The following is a 20,797-nucleotide window of genomic DNA, read 5'->3' as shown; positions in this document are numbered from 1 at the left end:
GGTCTAAAATATATCTCTCCAATGCCCCAGGACAGTTATTGGGGACGTTGCCCTTTGTAGGGTGCTGTCTTTTGGATGGGAAGTTAAATGGGTGACCTGACTTTCTGTGGTCACTAAATATCCCATGTCACTTATTTAAAGAGTAGGGGTAAATTCCCAATCTGGCCCCAGGTCGTTGCTGTAAATGAGAATGTGTTCTCGGTTAACTTACCTGGTTAAATAAATACAATTGTGTCACCTCTCTCCATGCCGCTTTCCACACAGATCTAGCCCTGTCACTCAAGGTGCGCATTTGTTGTTGCTTGACCACGAGACACTTGCGTTCAGTTTGATCAATGAAATAATGTTGTTTCCACTTTGCTTCGTAATATAAATCCACAAGCGTTCTAGAATTACAGTATTAGTTTGTGTTTCTTATATCTGCAAACAGCAAGTTTGTCTTTTCTTAGCAAGGTTTAGGTAAATTGCGTTACCGCTAATGTTAATCGCTAGTTAGCTGTCTAATAAATGTACTGAGCTAGCTAGCTACAGTATACAGACTGATACCAGTGATGGTATAGGCATATTGTTTTTGCAACATTATCTTCTAAATCAAAGAGAAATAGGCGAAGGAAGCATGAATATGTTGGCTACATGAAGAAACATTTAACGTAGCTAAACATTATAGGGTCCCCTAAGAAACACTGACCAACACTTTGGTTCCTACCCTGTCACAATAACTCCTCCCTGGCATTTTCATTCGTTGTCATGTCAAACAACACTGCATTCAAAATACATTTATATAGAATTAGAATAATCATTCTATTTCCATGATTCCAACACTTCACCCAAGTGTTTTGATCTAAATCGGAAGTCAAATCACAACTGCAACATTTGGTTAAAAATATGGCCTTTTTTTGCCCAAATCGTGCAGCCCTACTTGGCAGTGTGGAAATTACCTCAAATGAGTGCTGGAAATGCAGAAATGAATGAAAATGCAGGAAATTATTTTTGGTATGTGTTGCAACCACTACTCATAAAGCAAAGTTAGAACTTTTACTATTCTAAAACATAAAATACTGTCAAAAATGTGATATGATATTTTGGACATATCGCCCAGCCCTAGTTGGTGTGCACAAAAATGTTCACACAATACTTGTGTAATTCCTTTGTGTGCAGAAACACCCCGTTGTATCACAGAACCCAAAAGCGTTGTACATCAGTTGCACAACTTGAGTGTATACAGGGCCGAAGACCGAATACTCCTCTCCCGTCACCTATAACCTCAATCATATCAGGTAAGCCCTAAGGCAGCCTCACCGGCGTCAGCATCTGAACGCTCTCGCAGAAGTTGCCTATGAAGGCCATGATGGTCATCTTCTGCATGAGCCGCTCGATCTTGCTGAAGTGCATCATGAAGCGGTCCTCGTCCGTCAGAGCCTCCACGGGCTTCCGCTCCTTCTCGTACTGACGCATGATCTTCACCTCGTTCTCCGTGGGCAGGAAGCGCATCAGACACTCCACGTAGTCCACCGACAGGGTGCGCAGGTCAAACCTGACGGGAGGGGGGTGGGGGGTGGACGCAGGGAATGTCGGTTATTAGACACAGAAATGCGTGCTATGCGGAGGCACAGGTAAACACGGTCTCGAGACATAGACATGCACACAGACGCTCTGCTATACAGACACACACACTAAGCAGACACACACACACACACACACAAACAAACAAAACCCTCATTCGCAGTGCTACATAGATTAAGAAGACCATTAGGTCGTGTTGCGGAGGAGGAGTCCATGACGTCTTACAGCTGAATGGCCTTGCAGATCTCCTCGGGGGCCTTGCCCACTTTCCTCAGGGTGATGGCCATGTTCTTGGCCCGGTTGGCGTCCAGCAGCGCCACCTTGTTGGGACCCTTCTGGATGATCTTGGTCTTGCTCACGGCCAAGTCGATGGCCGGGCCCTGGGCTTTCGTCTTGAACATCTCCTCAAACTCATCCACGTTCAGGTCCTGAGGTTGAAAACACACTTCAAGTAAGAAGGTTTGAATCCTAAGCAACCCTGTGGTGAGTAGCCTACATATTGTTTTGAAGTACAGTAGACCAACATAGCTTTTAGAGAAGGTCAAAGTGTGAAGTGCATACACGTGGGGGTGAGCGGATGGTTCCCTACCTCCAGTATCCTCTCGTCGTCGATCTCGTTGAACACAGTGCCGTTGATTTGGTTGGGCTTCAGCGCCACCCAGTTGAACACCGGCAAACGGAACTTGGTCTTGATGGGCTTCTTAATCTTCACGGCTGCACCGGAACACAGAGGAATAAATCAGCAAACACCCCAGCTACCCGTCTCTGTCATCGCTCTCGCAAACACACAGTGCACACGTCGTGTGGCGGAGGATAGACATAGGCTCTGTGCATCCCAAATGGCGCCCTATTCACTATGTAGTTCACTACTTTTAGTGCCACAAAAGAAGTGCACTATATCAGGTGGAGCCTGGTGAGGGGAGGACGGCTCATAATAATGGCCGGAATGGAGTCAATGGAGTGGTATAGAGCAGGTGGCTTCCATGTGGCTGATACCATTCCATTGACTCCATTCCAGCCATTACTATGAGCCGTCCTCCCCTCAGCAGCCTCCACTGCAGTATATAGGAAATAGGGTGCACTATATAGGGAATATGGGTGGCATTTGGGACACACACAGTCCTATCAGTGACTGGTGGTGGTGACACACATGGATATGCCTCCCTCCGTAGATAGATAAATAGGCTGAGACTGGCCGTCGGTCTCATCTTAAGAGCCCATTTAATGAAATCCTGCCTGAGAGAGCTGGAGATGTGCTCTACAGCCACTTCTACAGCACGGCATGATGGGCTCTGGCTAGCTCTTTACTGCTAGACATAGCCACTAGTTTATTGATTTAACCTTCATTTAACCAAGACATACTGTTCAGTAGCGGGCCCAGAATAGTGCCTTGGGGGACACCAAATTGAGTTAGCTATGATATTGAATGTGCATACGGCTAGGGTTGTCATCCCTGGCACAGCGGCATATTGTGTTTATATAGACAAGGATTATGGCCATACTGAGTATATAAACCCAGATTGACTGCCTCTCCCCAGGTAACCTCTCTAGCACACAGACAGACAGAGGTACCGTGGGGCAGAGCGATAAGGATCAGGATTGGAGAGTGTGACAACCAGGGCATTCCAGGCTTGCGCAACACTCTCCTATCTTGCTATCAATACCAGCCTACCTGCAGCGGCACGTCAATGTGTTTCAGCATGCAACAACAGACACTTTCTGACATTACAATAAATCACACACAATGTAGAGTACAGTATGGAGACCGTGCAGGAGTTGGAAATGTGGCATTTTCAGTGCTTTCTCATCAGTCAAGACTAAGTAAGACAGATTGTAATGTATGTTGTCTCGTCCCATTATATTTAACAGGCTAAGGACCCCAGCAGTTCAGGATCCCAGAATGATGACAAATGACCCCAACTAGGACTCCATGTCCTGTGGTCCTTGTTTTGTGGATAGACTGTGGTTTCATACTTTGGTGGGCTCAAGCCTTCTACAGTACAGCTGTGAACAATGAAGAATATTTTTGGGGAGTCTGCAAACAGTCGTGAGAGAATTTAAAGAGAATGCATGAAACAAAGAGTCCAATTTCATGCTTGGCTAGACTGAATAAAATCATAGGGCATAAATGGCCATCTCTATGCGGACATTCCTCCTGTGTGTGTGTGTGTGTGTGTGTGTCTTGTCTTCACGTTTGCTTTTACGACTAAAAATACCATTTCCAAATACTCAGGAGAGGAGGAACAGTGAAAACACAACCACATGACAGAAAAAAACCTACAGAACAGTTTGATGGGTCCCTCTGGTTGGCAGAAAGCAAGGTAGAGAGAAAAACAACCAGAGAAAACATTAATAAGGAGAGAGAGCGAGATTAGTAAGATAATCAATCATAATAGACAATGATAGATCATACAAAACCAAAATGTGGTCGAAACAAGCTTTACAGTTGAAAGTGTACTAACGCTAGTGCTGTCATATACTGAATTAAGGCTTCAGATCAAGAGTCATATTCAAGGTGAAATTCTGGAATGATCTTGTGTCACACTGCATCGTTGTCTCAACTGGTCAAAGTCTGCAGTGTGTACAGACCCAGTGACACACAATGAATGATAGGTTAAGGGGGAGGCCGAGTCAGTGAGTCAGAAGAGGCCTGACTAGCCGTCACATCCGCTCTGAGTCACCCATGCTATCCACACACCCTGATATCCAGGAAGTCAAGCAGCTTGAAATTGCGGTGAGTAACCAGCATCAGACACCGTGATACTGTAAATATCGGCAGGGTTCAAAAGGCCCAAAGGATATCAGGAGGCTTGGCTCATGTTCTACTACTATCAGTCTGTCACACACACACACACACACACACACACACACACACACACACACACACACACACACACACACACACACACACACACACACACACACACACACACACACACACACACACACACAGATCAGTTGATAAGGCAACATAGTGTAGACTACAGTTGTGAATTCAGAAGCATTGGAGAGCACATGGTGTGCTTTCAGTGACATACAGTGCATTCAGAAAGTAGTCAGACCCCTTGACTTTTTTCACATTTTGTTATGTTACAGCCTTATTCTAAAATGGATTACATAGTCCCCCCCCCCTCATCAATTTACACACAACACCCCATAATGACGAAGCAAAAACAGGTTTTTAGACATTTTTGCACATTTTGAAAAACAAAAAACTGAAATATCACATTTTCATAAGTACTCAGACCCTTTACTCAGTACTTTGTTTGGCAGCGATTACAGCCTCGATGCTTCTTGGGTATGACGCTACAAGCTTGGCACACCTGTATTTGAGGAGTTTCTCCCATTCTTCTCTGCAGATCCTCTCAAGCTCTGTCAGGTTGGATGGGGAACGTCGCTGCACAGCTATTTTCAGGTCTCTCCAGAGATGTTCGATCAGGTTCAAGTCCGGGCTCTGGTTGGGCCACTCAAGGACATTCATAGACTTGTCCAGAAGCCACTCCTGCATTGTCTTGGCTGTGTGCTTAGGATCATGGTCCTGTTGGAAGGTGAACCTTCGCCCCAGTCTGAGGTCCTGAGCGCTCTGGAGCAGGTTTTCATCAAGGATCTCTCTGTACTGTGCTCTGTTCATCTTTCCCTTGATCCTGACTAGTCTCCCAGTCCCTGCCACTGAAAAACATCCCTACAGCATGATGCTGCCACCACCATGCTTCACCGTAGGGATGGTGCCAGGTTTCCTCCAGACGTTACACTTGATATTCAGGACAAAGAATTCAATCTTGGTTTCATTAGACCAGAGAATGTTGTTTCTCATGGTCTGAGTCCTTTAGATGCCCTTTGGCAAACTCCTAACGGGCTGTTATGTGCCTTTTACGTCAATGCTGCTGACATTTTTTGGTACCCTTCCCCAGATCTGTGCCTTGACACAATCCTGTCTCGGAGCTCTACAGACAATTCCTTCGACCTCATGGATTGGTTTTTGCTCTGACATGCACTGTTAACTGGTGGACCTTATACAGACAGGTGTGTGCCTTTCCAAATCATGTCATATCAATTGAATTTACCACAGGCGGACTTCAATCACATTGTAGAAACATCAGAAGGATGACCAATGGAAACAGGATACACCTGAGCTCAATTTCGAGTCTCATAGCAAAGGGTCTGAATACCTATGTAAATAAATACAATTGCAAACATTTCTATAAACCCGTTTTTGCTTTTTCATTATGGGTTTTGTGTGTAGATTGATGAGGGAAAAAATAATTTAATCAAATTTAGAATAAGGCTGTAACGTAACAAAATGTGGAAAAAGTCAAGGGGTCTGAATACTTTCAGAATGCACTCTATCATGATAAGGGCTGATAAAATACTGCAGATGATTTACACTTGATAATGACGGTTCACAAACATACCAAAAAAGACTGCAATTGTGATCACTGATAGCCAATACCATTAACATACATTACAGTTTTCTTCAATTGCTTTGGTGCGATTTTCACAAGTATGAAAGTTCAAAACCATTAGTACAAAACTCAAACCAGATAATCGAAATGGCAGTTTTAAAACATTTTAAATTGACTAAGCACAACACACAAAAACATAGGTCATTTTTTTCACCAAACTTAAATCAGTGTTTCATCTAGAAACACGTTTCACATTGCACATGATCCCCTCCAGGCCATGGATGAGGCATGCAATGATTTGCCATGCCAAAAGGTTTTTCTCCAGGTGCATGAACAATGAGGACATTTATTGCAATATTGATGAGAACCTATGGCCAAATGCTCAAGACAGGCTTGATGCAAACTAGTGGCTGCAAAACTTTCTTTCTTTCATTAATTTAATTTGTTTCATTTTAATACAGTACACCTATGTTGTAATTACATCTGAAAAATATATTTTTGCATCAATACATTTTTTAAATAATCTCACCTTTGACCACACATGGGATAGAAATTATCGACATATTTTTATGGGTAATTTTTTTTGTTGTTTTGGGGGGGGGGGGGGGGGGTACGTTTTTTATTTCACAGTAAACATATTTTTGGGATCAATGGTTGTTTGGTGAAAGATGTCGCCAAACAAAATGAATGCACAATAAAAAGGTTTTGAATAAGTGTTACCAGTTTGGAGTATTGTATTAACAGTTTTGAAAATTCACCACATACTTGTGAAAATAGCACCAAAGCAATAACAAAAAAACTGTAACAGAACAAAAGCGTATCGGGAAAACCCATCTTTCATTGTCTGGTACAGCGTGATTCATCCACATCCATCACAAAGGGAACAGGGTGCCATTTGAGACGCACTCAGTCTCACACGCAGGCGGTGTCTGGTTGGGATGACCTTACCTGCTAACCCTGAGTTGAAGATGACAGTGGGGGATCCACAGCCGGGCAGCGGTGGGGCCATGGGGGGTGGAGGCGGGGGTGGGGGGGCAGACACCGCCATAGGGCCAGGGGGAGGAGGGGGCGGCGGGGGAGGGGGAGGAGCGGCGAGGCCAGCCAATGGCCCATTTGGCACTGGAATAGAGGGAGCGAAATAGAGGAGAGGATGAACAAACAGGAGCAGAGGGAACAAGAGAGAGAAAGTAAGCGTGGAATTGAGATGACAGCATGCCGAGTGCTGTCTTCCATTGAGACTCAATCAACAGAGTACAAACTCCTCTCGTGTGACTGCTCTGCTCTCGCTTTCTCTCTCTGCTGGCTTCCCTAGCTCTGCCTCTGTGTCTGTTTTTGTTACAACTCAAATGCCAGAGCTGGAACAGCTTAGGCTAAAGGCATACCGGTACTTTAAATTCCACTCAAGAAAATAGGACAGTAAAAATTAAAGGGCATGTTGTGAAACTAGCAACTAGAAGTCCAGACTGCTTCGCTACCATCTGTGACTAAACAGTAAGCTAAGCCGGGATTGGTCAGAACTCGGAATTCCACCTACCAGTCCCAGGCACAGGCGGTGGGGGAGGAGGAGGGGGCGGCGCGGGCATCCCCGGGATCCCATTCGACCCCATCGGGCTGACCGCACCCCCGTTATAGCCCCCTGGTACACCCTCAAATCCGGCCACCAGTGGGCCCCCGGGGGCGGGCGACGAGGTTAGGATGGAGATGTCCCCGTCGCCCTTCTTCTGGATCTTCATGGTGCCCTGCTTCTCCAGCTCGTGGATCTTCTTCTCCAGGTTGCACTGCCTCTGGATGGCCTCGTCCTTCTCTTTCACCATCCGCCGCAGCGTGTGCACCTGCGAGTTGGCGTCCTTGTACACCTCCTGGGTTGGGGGATGGGGGGGGGGGGGGGGAGACAGGAAACAGACAGAGGTGTTACTGCATTGCACGCAGATCAGAGGATTATCGACCTGTGTCCGTCAACCATAGAATAACATAAAAAAATAAGTTGGACACCGGCATCCTAGCAACATGACTAAAGAACCGTCCGTCTTGGTCAGGGGAACTTTACTTCTAGGAACTCCATGCGGTCAACGTTACCAACTCCTCTCCCCTACTGATTGAGGGAGTAGAGGGAGTAAAGTCTCACGTCTCACCCGGACAGCGTCGAGCTCCTTGTTGCGCGTCATCAGCTGTTTCTCCAGCTCCACGATCTTGGACATGGCCTCGTTCTCCGTGTCCTGCAGCTTCTCCGTCATCTGGGGGGAGCAAAGGTCGACAAGGGGGTGGGGGGGGGGGGGTTCCGTCAGATCACATGACACGTATAACACAGAGTGAGTGTAGTGAACGTACGAATGAATAAATGCGTGTGTAAACGGATGGGTGTCAAGTCGCTGAACGAGTGATTGAGGATTCGGATAGAAGGGACGGCCGAGTGAGTTATCAATAAGTCAATACGTAGGGCGGCAGAGAGTCTTCTGTAGGGAGTGGGTCAGAGTGTTATTGGATAGAGACAGTAAGTCTGTGCGTGGTTGTGGTTTCTTCTCACATGCGACATGTTCTCCTCTAGCTCCTCCACGCGCTCCAGCGCGGCGTTCTTGGTCTCGGCGTCCTCCAGCAGGGCGCCCACGTCAAACACGTTGTCCAGGTAGGCCTGGATCTGCACCTGCAGCTTGTCACTCTCTGTGTGCTTCAGCTTCTACACACAGACACGCAGACATTTACATTAGATTTACATTTAGCAGACACTTTTATCCAGAGAGATAGACAGACATGCAGGCAGACCGATGGATATACAGACAAACAAACAGACAGACAGGTCTGAGGATGGACTGATTGGGCCAGTTTGCTGAACACAGGGTCGCATCTCAAAGACAAGGATTGATTTTAGCTTCTTCTTCAAGGCGAGGGTTCATAGAATTAATTTATTTTCCAAACAGAGTATTGACCTTGTTTCAGAGTCTTGAGCTGAATAACTAAGCGCATTTTTTTTTACTAGCATCTCAACATATTTCCAGTGATATATAGCAGGTGTGGGGCCAATTCCTTTTCAATTCAGTCAATTGAGTAAGTAAAAATAAATCCCAATTCCAATTCTCCTCGAGGCCTACCTAGACAAAAAAATAAAATGCTTCTGTGAGAAAAAAACCTTTGCAATTCTGTTTACTTCCTGAATTGACTGACTTGAAATGGAATTGACTCTAGGGCCTTTGCTGTGACCATATTACCACCACACTGGCAGTCATGAGCCATAACCACAGTAAAATTCCACCTCCTTTTATGCCCTCTGGACATGTGTTGGATAGTACCCAATTTTGCTATGTACCATCAGGTCCTAATGGCCTGGTACTCAGAGCTCTATTGTCCCTCTGACATCAATGCAAATGCAATCACAATTCACATCAAACACTTGTCATCAAAACAGTATTGTGCTTTCAAAAAACTCCCCTCGCTGTGATTGATCAATTTGAAGAAAGAAGTTCCACAGCAGGTTGAAACTGAGTTTAAAACATGGTCATTGTGGATCTTGTTTCAAAGCCTAACACAATGAAATGGACTGTGCTTTCTAAGGTGATGATTCATTCAAAACAACCACACGCACACATTAGAGCTTATGCATATGAAGGTTTATGAGCCCAAGCCCCCAAAAAAAGAACTGAATTAAAATTAGGATTATTCCGTTATACAATACATAGCCTACCGCATATTACACATGGCAGAAAAACATAAAACAAAACTGATTTAAGATGTCTTTGGTACATAATTGGTCCGGTCTATACTCCAAAATTAAACAAATGAAAGTAATGGCCTTTGAGTGTGGACTGTATTATTATGCATACTGGATGGACTGGTTACCTTATGCTACGCTCCAAAATGTATATCCATGAGTCTGGGAGAGAACGTACAGCCCTAGACGATGCTATTGGTTCATTGATTGTGCAGGGCGACTTACAATGAGTGAATTTGTATTTGATTTTGAATAGCTTAGTAATAGTGATTTCTTTATATTTTCATAATGAATTGGGTGGCACATTACCTTTAACTATACAGGATATCTCACCGCCGTGCGTTTCCATCTCCCCCTCTCGCTCTCCTTTATTCCTGTCGCGTGCGTGCAGAGGGGCTGTCAACAGTTTAGTGAAATATTGTTTGTCTGCGAGAATGTCCCAAATGAAGCACTGGGTAGCTGCAAGAACGAGGTTGGAGAGCCCATGGCGTACAGAGTTTGGGTGGAATATCACCTGATTGGGCAGCGAGAGCATTCTCCTCAAACAGTGGTTGACGCGTGGAGCGAAATAAGTGTTCGTATATTTATTTCTCAGCTGCTCATATTTAAGCACATGCTCCACTATAAAAACCGAAGCAGCCCACAAAACGGACCGGCGGGAAAGCGCGGTCACTATTCGAGTGCGTACAGATGACGTGTGTTTCCCCCCTGTCCCTGTTCCTGCCCATTCGATAATGGACCATTCTAAATCCAAACTCATTTTACATATTAATAAAGACCAGATTTCATTGAGAATAGTCTGATGGGTGAAAATATGATCACTTGGTGAGAGAACAGCCTGTGCAGACTGAGGCGAGGGCCCGAGTGCAAGCTATATGTTTGGATTTCTAAGACAGTATAAGGTTTGTTTCTTTCACAACTGAAGTTGCCAAATAACTCTAAATCTAGCGTATAGGACCTGTTTCAAATGATCACTTTTATGCTCAACATAGCCACTTCATATGCACACTCTTGCCATAATGGGAAAAATATCCATTCTATTTTATTCAGCTAAGTTCTTACTATAAAATCATATCATATAATATAAAATAATGGCACAGGACTTATCAGCATATCTTGTCAGCTACATGAACAAGCCTACAGCCTATGGCATGGCGCATGGAGCATAGCCAGGTAATATACAGTAACTCATATTCTGTTCTTCGGAAATACATTTCCGTCATTTCATATTGTTTCTTTAGAGCTGACTAAAATAAATAATGGATCTATTGTGATGGTGTATATTTAATTGATTTATTCGACTTTTTTAAACTTTTTTTTTTTTTTTACATGTTGAAGTTCCAAAGGAGCGCGTCAGCAGGCTTGTACGTGTGGAGGCCTGGAGATGCTCAACATGTTCATGTTAATTAACGGTCAATTACCGTGAGACCGGTAGGCTTTAGCGTGACAATAACCGGCTGAGAAAATGGCATGAGCGCCACAGCCTTATTTGACCCCGACTCTGGCTGGTATCCATCTACTTACATCCAGGTAGTCGTCCAGACAGAGCTTGGTGAAGTTGTACTGCAGGTGAACCCGGAAGTTCATGTCCTCTACCGAGTGGACCACGATGTTGATGAACTGCATACATGCCACCTATAGGGACCGACAAGCACAACCATCAAGGGATATTTCACTGTACTGATACTGAAGCATCCATGGAATATAGGGTGCATCCCAAATCACACTCTATTCCTATTAAGGGAAAAAGTCTTAATGTGTAAATGAGCATGAGTATGGAAATGATGTGGCTGCATTCGTCATGCTATATGGGCAGATAAAGGAAGTCACTTCAGTCCGCAATGGACCAGGGCCCATTGGGCTCTGCTCAAAAGTAGTGCACTACATAGGGAATAGGGTGCCATTTGGGACACTTCCACGGTGTTGAATGTACACAGAGGAGCGTCACTGAATCAGTGCATTCTTGTCACGCTGCTAATACTGTCTTAATGGACTTCCTTAAGAAGCTTGGAGTCAACTGGGTGAGAGATGCCAGCCCTGTCTGACAAATCTGTTTGCTTTCGTGCTCGTATCAAATGACTGGCCCTCTACCAAATGGCTCAGAACGGACTTGTGACACACAAGGCCTATTCAAACACACAGGGCATCTGGTTGGCCTCTCATGCACACACGACAGGCACGGACCAATGGGGAGCCTCAAAGCGGAGGCAGTGTGGCACATTGAGGAAAACATAGATTTTGCTGGCACACACACCATGCCGCCTCATCTAGTTCTATTAACACTTATTAGTAGGAATAGTGCGACAAAACAAACTGAGTTGCCGAGGATTCCTTATGTGTGGTTGGCTAGATATAGAAATAAATAGAAGTCAAGCAACAGGGTCTGGATATAAAATGTGATTTCAGGATATGATGTAACCCTAACATCTCATGGCTAGTCCAGTGGAAACGTTGTGTACCATAAAGTCAATGTTGTTATCCATGTCCTTGAAGTGTTCCATTAGCTTCTCGAACCTCTGTGTCTCAGCACACACCTGCAAGAAAAATCATCAATCATTTACTTTTAGTCATGGACTCAAAAGGTGATGAAAGGAATCTTTAAGTACCACTGTACTTAGAGCATCCAGATATAACGTTTTATGACTTGTTATAAATATGTATGAGTCTTAATAATTTGTTATAGCAAGGCTGTTATGTCTCTCTATGCATAACATTTTTCAGTTGTCTCAAACTGGCTGCTATTTTTTTTATTTTTTATTTAACCTTTATTTAACTAGGCAAGTCAGTTAAGAAAAAAATATTATTTACAATGACGGCCTACCGGGGAACAGTGGGTTAACAGCCTTGTTCAGGGGCAGAACGACATATTTTTACCTTGTCAGCTTGGGGATTTGATCTAGCAACCTTTCGGTTACTGGCCCAACACTCTAACCACTAGGCTATTTACCTGAATCATTATGAAATATGTGTAAGACATTATAAACGGATCTAAGCCTCATAACTGTATCATAATGCATTATACATGGATGACTCAAGTTAAGTCTTATTGGATTTGTAATGCAGAATACTGTATTACCTTAGCGAGAGAAATGAAATGTTTCCATCATAATCTCTGCCTTATATAAAACCTAGCCCTGTACTGTCTCCTCACTCCCTCCCATCACACTGAATCCTTCCCTGATAAAACATCAAGCAGAGCGCCAGCATGGTGAAACCTCCCCTGGCATTGGGCTGGCTTTGTAACACTCATGACCTATTTTCCCCCTCTGTGATTACCATATATACACAGCACTGAAAGAGAGAGAGAGAGAAAGAGAGAAAAAAAGGAGGAAGGGAGAGAGAGGGAGAAAGAGAGAGAAAGGAGGAAGGGCGAGAGAGAGAGCGAGAGAGAGAGAAAGGGGAGAAAAGAGGGAGGGAGAGAGAGAGTGGAGAAAGGAGGACGAGAGAGGGGGGAGAGAGAGGAGCGAGAGAGAGAGGGTAGAGGGAGAAAGAGAGAGAAAGGAGGAAGGGAGAGAGAGAGAGCGAGAGAGAGAAAGGGGAGAAAAGAGGGAGGGAGAGAGAGAGAGAGTGGAGAACGAGAGAGGGGGGAGAGAGAGGAGCGAGAGAGAGGGGGGTAGAGAGAGAAGAGAGAGTGAGGTTGGTAGGGGGAAGAGAGAGAGACACCTCTGCAGTTCAGACATCGCTTAAAGGCAGGGAAGGGGGAGACAGACAGACAGACAGACAGACAGACAGGACAGACAGAAATAGAGCCGAGGAAAGAGCGAAGAGGAGTGCATAAGCACAGCCCTCCACACAATGCTCTGTGCCCCAGCCTGCACCCTGCCCCCCACTCCAAACACACTCCAAACAACCCCCTCTAACTCACAGGGCGGGGAGTCAAGAGCCCCTAACAACAGGCTTCCCCATAGAGGGAAAGCAATGAGCACCATCTCAACTCAAGCAAGCCAAAATAACGCTTGTTTTATACATCAGTTGTATAATAGCATAAAACACGAAAGAAAAGCAGGAAAAGAAAGCGCTGTTTGTATATTACAGTTTATATGACACATACTGCCAGCCAATAACGATTGTACATTGTGACCAATAAGATGATCGAATAGTTATTTTGGAACATTGCCGTTTCAACCACATATATTGTGAAGGGTCGATCGCTGTCCATCGACTTTAATAGTGCAGCGACACACATGGCTATGTCTCTACCTTCTGTTTAAGGGGGAGCGGCTCTGAGCTTTAGAGTTGGCTAGTCCACCTGTAATAAAAGTGAAATACAATAAGAGAGTAATGCTCAATATTTTATTCTGGGTATAAATATTGCATTAACTTCAGTCAGCCCAATTTTTCTAGAGCCGGCCTGCGAATTTGAACTGTTGTACAGAGGGCCCCTCCAGAAGTCCAAATACTTTACACATACAAATGCAGACACACAGGGTCAGGGGTCGTATATGTGTATCAAGCGTCTCAGAGTAGTGCCGATCTAGGATCAGTTTTCCCTTCTAGATCATACTGAATTGAAGATGAAATTGACAGGGGGGGGACCTGATCCTGGACCAGCACTCCTACTCTGCTAAACTTGGTACATACGGCCCCTGATCAGGCTGTATTACATAGGTCTCACACGGGTTATTATATCTGTGAAATGCCTGCCGGTCTGAGAGGTCAGTGAACTGCCTTTCCGGGTGAGAGACGCCGAGCAACCCGTCCTATAGCCGTTGATACAACAGGCGCTGCGTTCCAAGATGCAATCGTCCACAGGAATTGACCAACCTCGGGTCTGCTGTTGAGAACATTCCACTACTACACCACTCAATGCGGGAACTACATGGAATGACACTGTTTAGGTATAATAGCATAGCGCCATCTTCTTGCTCCGCACCGTACCTCCTTGAAGTTGTCGAACGCAGAGAGGATGATTTCGTGTCCTCCCCTGACGAGACACACGGCGGCCAGTAACTCCAACACCAGAGCTTTGGTTCTGGGAAAGCCGGAGGAAGAAAACAATGATGGGTTAACCTCGTGTGATGCCACTGCCAATGCAAACCCACAGTGATGCCTAAGAAAGAGAGGTCGCATCCTTTCTCCCACCAGGGCTGTTTCCCAAAATGGCGCCCTATTCCTTTTCTAGTGCACTACTTTTAACCAGAGGTCCATGGACCCTGACCCAAAGTAGTGCCCTATGTAGGGAATAGGGTGCCACCCGAGGTTACATAACGTGTCTTATCAGATCATGTTGCTGGATCAAACATGTCAATTCAATAGTACTATATTATAAACAGGTCTGTGGGTCTAATCCTGGGGATTAAACGAAAGGTATACAGAGCAGAGTGAATCCCTCAGCCATAATCCCTATGAGTGACAAGGTGGTGACGTGGTACCTTGTACCATTAGCTCATTCAGTCAAAGGAAGGTACCACACACACACACACACACACACACACACACACACACACACACACACACACACACACACACACACACACACACACACACACACACACACACACACACACACACACACACACACACACACACACACACACACACACACACACACACACAGTGTGCCAGTGGTGCCCTGATCTGCCTGCTGGGCTGTCTAGACGGCTGGCTGAATGCGTTTGCACTGGATGCTGGCTTCACACACACTTTGGACGGGGTGTTGAAAGAGCATGTGCACTGGCTCTATCAGCAGTTGACAGAGCTGGTGCAGTCTTAAGGGGAGGTAGGCCTGTAGTGCTGATATACGATCAGTTTAGCCTTTTAGATCATAATGAAATGCGATAATATATGGACTGGGAGAGCTGATCCTAGATCAGCACTACTCCTCGGAGACGCTTGAAAAATAAGCACCCAGAGGAGCTGTTTAGCACCAGCACAGCATTACCTGGGATTCTTATTGTTGAGACTTAGTGCAATTTCATTCACAGCATGCGGGTGGGACATCACCATGTTGAAGCCGTACTGGGTCATCAAAGATAGATAGAGCAAGAGAGAGAGAGAGAGAGAGAGAGGGAGAGAAAAGGAAAGACAGCTCGTTAATAAACAGGGAGTGACCCGTTTACATAATAAAGGGAAACTTGAGAAATGATCTGTTGCGAAAAACATGGCAGATGACAAATACAATTTGTCTGAGGATAGATGAGGGTGTGTGTCTATACTTCAACCCTCCATCTACGGCGGTTTCCCAATTGGCACCCTATTCGGAAAGTATTCAGACCCCTTGACTTTTTCTGCATTTTGTTACGTTACAGCCTTATTCTAAAATTGATTAAACCACCCCCCCCCCCCCCCCCCCCCATCAATCTACACACAATACCCCATAATGACAAAGCAAAAACAGGTTTTTATAAATGTTGGCACGTTTATAAAAAAATTATAATAAAGAAATCTAATTTACGTAAGTATTCAGACCCTTTACTCAGTACTTTGTTGAAGCACCTTTGGCAGCGATTACAGCCTCGATGCTTCTTGGGTATGATGCTACAAGCTTGGCACACCTGTATTTGGGGAGTTTCTACCATTCTTCTCTGCAGATCCTCTCAAACAGGTCGTACGTGCAGCATCGCTGCACAGCTATTTTCAGGTCTCTCCAGAGATGTTCGATCAGGTTCAAGTCCGGGCTCTGGCTGGGCCACTCAAGGACATTCAGAGACTTGTCGCAAAGCCACTCCTGCCTTGTTTTGGCTGTGTGCTTAGGATCGTTGTCCTGTTGGAAGGTGAACCTTCGCCCCAGTCTGAGGTCCTGAGAGCTCTGGAGCAGGTTTTCATCAAGGATCTCTCTGTACTTTGCTCCGTTCATCTTTCCCTCCATCCTGACTAGTCTCCCAGTCCCTGCTGCTGAAAAACATCCCTTACAGCATGCTGCTGCCACCACCATGCTTCACCATAGGGATGGTGCCAGGTTTCCTCCAGACATGACGCTTGGAATTCAGGCCAAGAGTTCAATCTTGGTTTCATCAGACCAGAAAATCTTGTTTCTCACAGTCAGAGTCCTTTAGGTGCCTTTTGGCAAAATCCAAGTAGGCTGTCATGTGCCTTTTACTGAGAAATGGCTTCTGTCTGGCCACTCTACCATAAAGGCCTGATTTGTGGAGTGCTGCAGAGATGGTTGTCCTTCTGGAAGGTTCTCCCATCTCCACAGAGGAACGTCTGGAGCGCTGTCAGAGAGACCATTGGGTTCTTGGTCACCTCCCTGATCAAGGCCCTTCTCCCCCGATTGCTCAGTTTGGCCGGGCGGCCAGCTCTTGGAAAAGTCTTAGTGGTTCCAAACTTCTTCCATTTAAGAATGACGGAAGCCACTGTGTTTTGGGGGACCTTGATTGCTCCAGAGCTCCAGCAATGTTTGGTGCCCTTCCCCAGATCTGTGCCTCGACACAATCCTGTCTCGGAGCTCTACAGACAATTCCTTTGATCTCATGGCTTGGTTTTTGTTCTGACATGCACTGTCAACTGTGGGACCTAATATAGACTTCTGTGTGCCTTTCCAAATCATGTCCAATCAATTGAATTTACCACAGGTGGACTCCAATCAAGTTGTAGAAACATCTCAAGGAGGATCAATGGAAACAGGATGCACCTGAGCTCAATTTCGAGTCTCATAACAAAGGGTCTGAATACTTATATATAAAAAAATGTTTTTATATATTTGCAAATATACTGCTCAAAAAAATAAAGGGAACACTTAAACAACACATCCTAGATCTGAATGAAAGAAATAATCTTATTAAATACTTTTTTCTTTACATAGTTGAATGCGCTGACAACAAAATCACACAAAAATAATCAATGGAAATCCAATTTATCAACCCATGGAGGTCTGGATTTGGAGTCACACTCAAAATTAAAGTGGAAAACCACACTACAAGCTGATCCAACTTTGATGTAATGTCCTTAAAACAAGTCAAAATGAGGCTCAGTAGTGTGTGTGGCCTCCGCGTGCCTGTATGACCTCCCTACAGCGCCTGGGCATGCTCCTGATGAGGTGGCGGATGGTCTCCTGAGGGATCTCCTCCCAGACCTGGACTAAAGCATCCGCCAACTCCTGGACAGTCTGTGGTGCAACGTGGCGTTGGTGGATGGAGCGAGACATGATGTCCCAGATGTGCTCAATTGGATTCAGGTCTGGGGAACGGGTGGGCCAGTCCATAGCATCAATGCCTTCCTCTTGCAGGAACTGCTGACACACTCCAGCCACATGACGTCTAGCATTGTCTTGCATTAGGAGGAACCCAGGGCCAACTGCACCAGCATATGGTCTCACAAGGGGTCTGAGGATCTCATCTCGGTACCTAATGGCAGTCAGGCTACCTCTGGCGAGCACATGGAGGGCTGTGCGGCCCCCCAAAGAAATGCTACCCCACACCATGACTGACCCACCACCAAACCGGTCATGCTGGAGGATGTTGCAGGCAGCAGAACGTTCTCCACGGCGTCTCCAGACTCTGTCACGTCTGTCACGTGCTCAGTGTGAACCTGCTTTCATCTGTGAAGAGCAGCAGGGCGCCAATGGTAATCTTGGTGTTCTCTGGCAAATGCCAAACGTCCTGCACGGTGTTGGACTGTAAGCACAACCCCCATCTGTGGACGTCGGGCCCTCATACCACCCACATGGAGTCTGTTTCTGAACGTTTGAGCAGATACATGCACATTTGTGGCCTGCTGGAGGTCATTTTGTAGGGCTCTGGCAGTGCTTCTCCTGCTCCTCCTTGCACAAAGGCGGAGGTAGCGGTCCTGCTGCTGGGTTGTTGCCCTCCTACGGCCTCCTCCACGTCTCCTGATGTACTGGCCTGTCTCCTGGTAGCGCCTCCATGCTCTGGACACTGCGCTGACAGACACAGCAAACCTTCTTGCCACAGCTCGCATTGATGTGCCATCCTGGATGAGCTGCACTACCTGAGCCACTTGTGTGGGTTGTAGACTCCGTCTCATGCTACCACTAGAGTGAAAGCACCGCCAGCATTCAAAAGTGACCAAAACATCAGCCAGGAAGCATAGGAACTGAGAAGTGGTCTGTGGTCCCCACCTGCAGAACCACTCCTTTATTGGGGGTGTCTTGCTAATTGCCTATAATTTCCACCTGTTGTCTATTCCATTTGCACAACAGCATGTGAAATTTATTGTCAATCAGTGTTGCTTCCTAAGTGGACAGTTTGATTTCACAGAAGTGTGATTGACTTGGAGTTACATTGTGTTTTTTAAGTGTTCCCTTTATTTTTTTGAGCAGTGTATATAAAAAAAACACACACACTTTTTTGTGTGTGTGTGTAGATTGATGAGGAAAAACAATTATTTAATACGTTTTAAAATAAGGCTGTGACGTAACAAAATGTGGAAAAAGTCAAGGGGTCTGAATACTTTCCGAGATGCACTACATTTGATGAGAGCCCTATGGGACCCAATGTTATAGTGCACTACTTTTGACCACAGCACTATGGGGCCCTGGTCAAAAGTAGTGCACCAAATAGGGAATAGGGCGCCATTTAGGAGGCAGACTATGTATTGGGTTAGCATGGGGCCTGGAGAGAGACACTCTCACCTGGTAGTTCATGATGGCTCGCAGGCACATGATGCAGACGTGGACGTCATCCTTCTTACAGACAAGCCGGGAGTTCTTCAGAGTTCTCCGGCTCGGCAACGTGTTGCAACTGAAACATACGGACACAGGAGAGTTTTCACAGCGAGCACCTTTAGTCTGAATCGACACAAACAAAGAAGCAGCGCTTGGTGAACAAGAAAACATGTCGTCTGTTAACTGTAGAAATTAAACTTGTTAGGGCACAAAGAGTTGTGTAATCTACTGCCTTACTCAGAGGCCAACGGGGAATTGAACCGCACAAAGATATCACTAGCAGCTAGTACAACGGCAGCAAGTCATTTCCATGCATGGCGGCGACCAGGCCCGGCTTCGTGGAGATAGAACGCCAAAGAGGGGAGCCTTTCCCGCTGACGCCTTTCTCACAACGAAAGGAGAGTGCTTGAGAGCGAGAGTGTGTGTGTGTGTTTGTTCCAAGTGTGTGCGTGCATGTGTGTGTGCTACTGAACACGGCCCCAGTACAGCGCAGATCAGCTCTGTCCAGCCAGGGACATAAGACGTGATATTTTCAGCGCTGTCACAAGGCTCTAACTACTAGCCGTGGTTCTGGGAAAAGGTTCCTTGAGGCTACCGATGCACACAAACACTGACTCATGTTAGCACCGATGCCTTGGGGCCAGTCTTTAGTCATGGCATTGGCAGAGTGTGTTGTATAAACAATCTAGTGAACCACAGATTGGTCTTCATGGTCAGGCACGTCTCACTGGTTACAGCGATGTGAGCGATTCAGCAAGCAGTTATGACGTCTGCGTGTAGTAAATGTAAAATAGCTAAAACAGTAAGTGGGTGTATGCGTGACTTTGTTTGTCTTTGTGTGTGTGTGTGTGTGTGGGTGTGCGCTCTTTGTTCTATTTAGGTGCATGTGACAGAAAAAAAAAACAAGTGTCCTCGTGTAAATGAGCTCGCTTCACGAGACGGTGACAGAATTGGAACGCTGCCTCACCCAGCAGGCGACGGCGGTGTTCTTCAAGAACTAAGCTCTTGTATTCTTTCCCCTCATTACACCAGAATATCTCCAGCCCTCAGCCTGCGACCAGGCAGCGGGAACAATAGGTAGAGTAACACATTTGAGGGAAAGGATCTGTATGCTGAATGGCACCCTACTCCCTACATAGTGCACTACTTTTTTACCAGGGCTCTGGTCAAACGTAGTGCACCACATTGGGAATAGGGTGCCATTCGGGATGCCACCAGTGACTTGAGAGTACATTGTTTCTTAATCATACAGATGGAATGATGTGTGAGATGACTTGACTATGAGTAAAAGGAGACAGTCATTCACCCTGTTGCAATGTGGGCACGGTAGGCTTGCTTTGACAGGCCTGGTGGTGGCGTACCAACTTCCGCCCAATGAAAGTTCCCCAAAGGCTTCGAGCTATGCTTTTATGGGTGTTATTTCAACACTACAGCTAACTAGTCTAAGGCTGGCAGCCTATTCTTTGTACAGTGTGCTACTTTTGACCAGGGCCAAATAGTACACTACACGGGAACAGGGTGCCATTTGGGACGCACTTATACTCTAAATCACGTCTCACTACA

General features: G+C 45.8%; 1 protein-coding gene across 5 annotated transcripts in view; it reads right to left on the bottom strand.

Annotated features, from left to right (window-relative positions):
* The window catches only part of LOC106581828 (formin-like protein 2), a 98,214-nt gene that overhangs the window by 10,523 nt on the left and 66,894 nt on the right, over positions 1–20,797 (bottom strand). For all 5 annotated transcript variants that reach the window (XR_014381994.1, XM_014164215.3, XM_045704437.2 and 2 more), the window contains 12 exons: positions 19,202–19,310; positions 15,551–15,627; positions 14,548–14,641; positions 12,129–12,203; positions 11,194–11,304; positions 8,491–8,640; positions 8,099–8,200; positions 7,501–7,825; positions 6,915–7,085; positions 2,153–2,277; positions 1,789–1,991; positions 1,300–1,534 (listed from right to left, as the gene is read on the bottom strand). Coding sequence is in view for 4 of the 5 variants with exons in the window: in XM_014164215.3 (XP_014019690.1) it covers positions 1,300–1,534; positions 1,789–1,991; positions 2,153–2,277; positions 6,915–7,085; positions 7,501–7,825; positions 8,099–8,200; positions 8,491–8,640; positions 11,194–11,304; positions 12,129–12,203; positions 14,548–14,641; positions 15,551–15,627; positions 19,202–19,310 (1,777 nt within the window). In the remaining variant the exon portion in view is untranslated. The remainder of the gene's footprint in view (positions 1–1,299; positions 1,535–1,788; positions 1,992–2,152; positions 2,278–6,914; positions 7,086–7,500; positions 7,826–8,098; positions 8,201–8,490; positions 8,641–11,193; positions 11,305–12,128; positions 12,204–14,547; positions 14,642–15,550; positions 15,628–19,201; positions 19,311–20,797) is intronic.

The sequence above is a fragment of the Salmo salar genome, chromosome 21 (assembly GCF_965601325.2).
Source record: "Salmo salar chromosome 21, fSalSal1, whole genome shotgun sequence".
In the NCBI taxonomy this organism is placed as follows: domain Eukaryota; kingdom Metazoa; phylum Chordata; class Actinopteri; order Salmoniformes; family Salmonidae; genus Salmo; species Salmo salar.
Note: the sequence above shows the minus strand (reverse complement) of the source record. Positions and strands in the feature narration are given on the sequence as shown.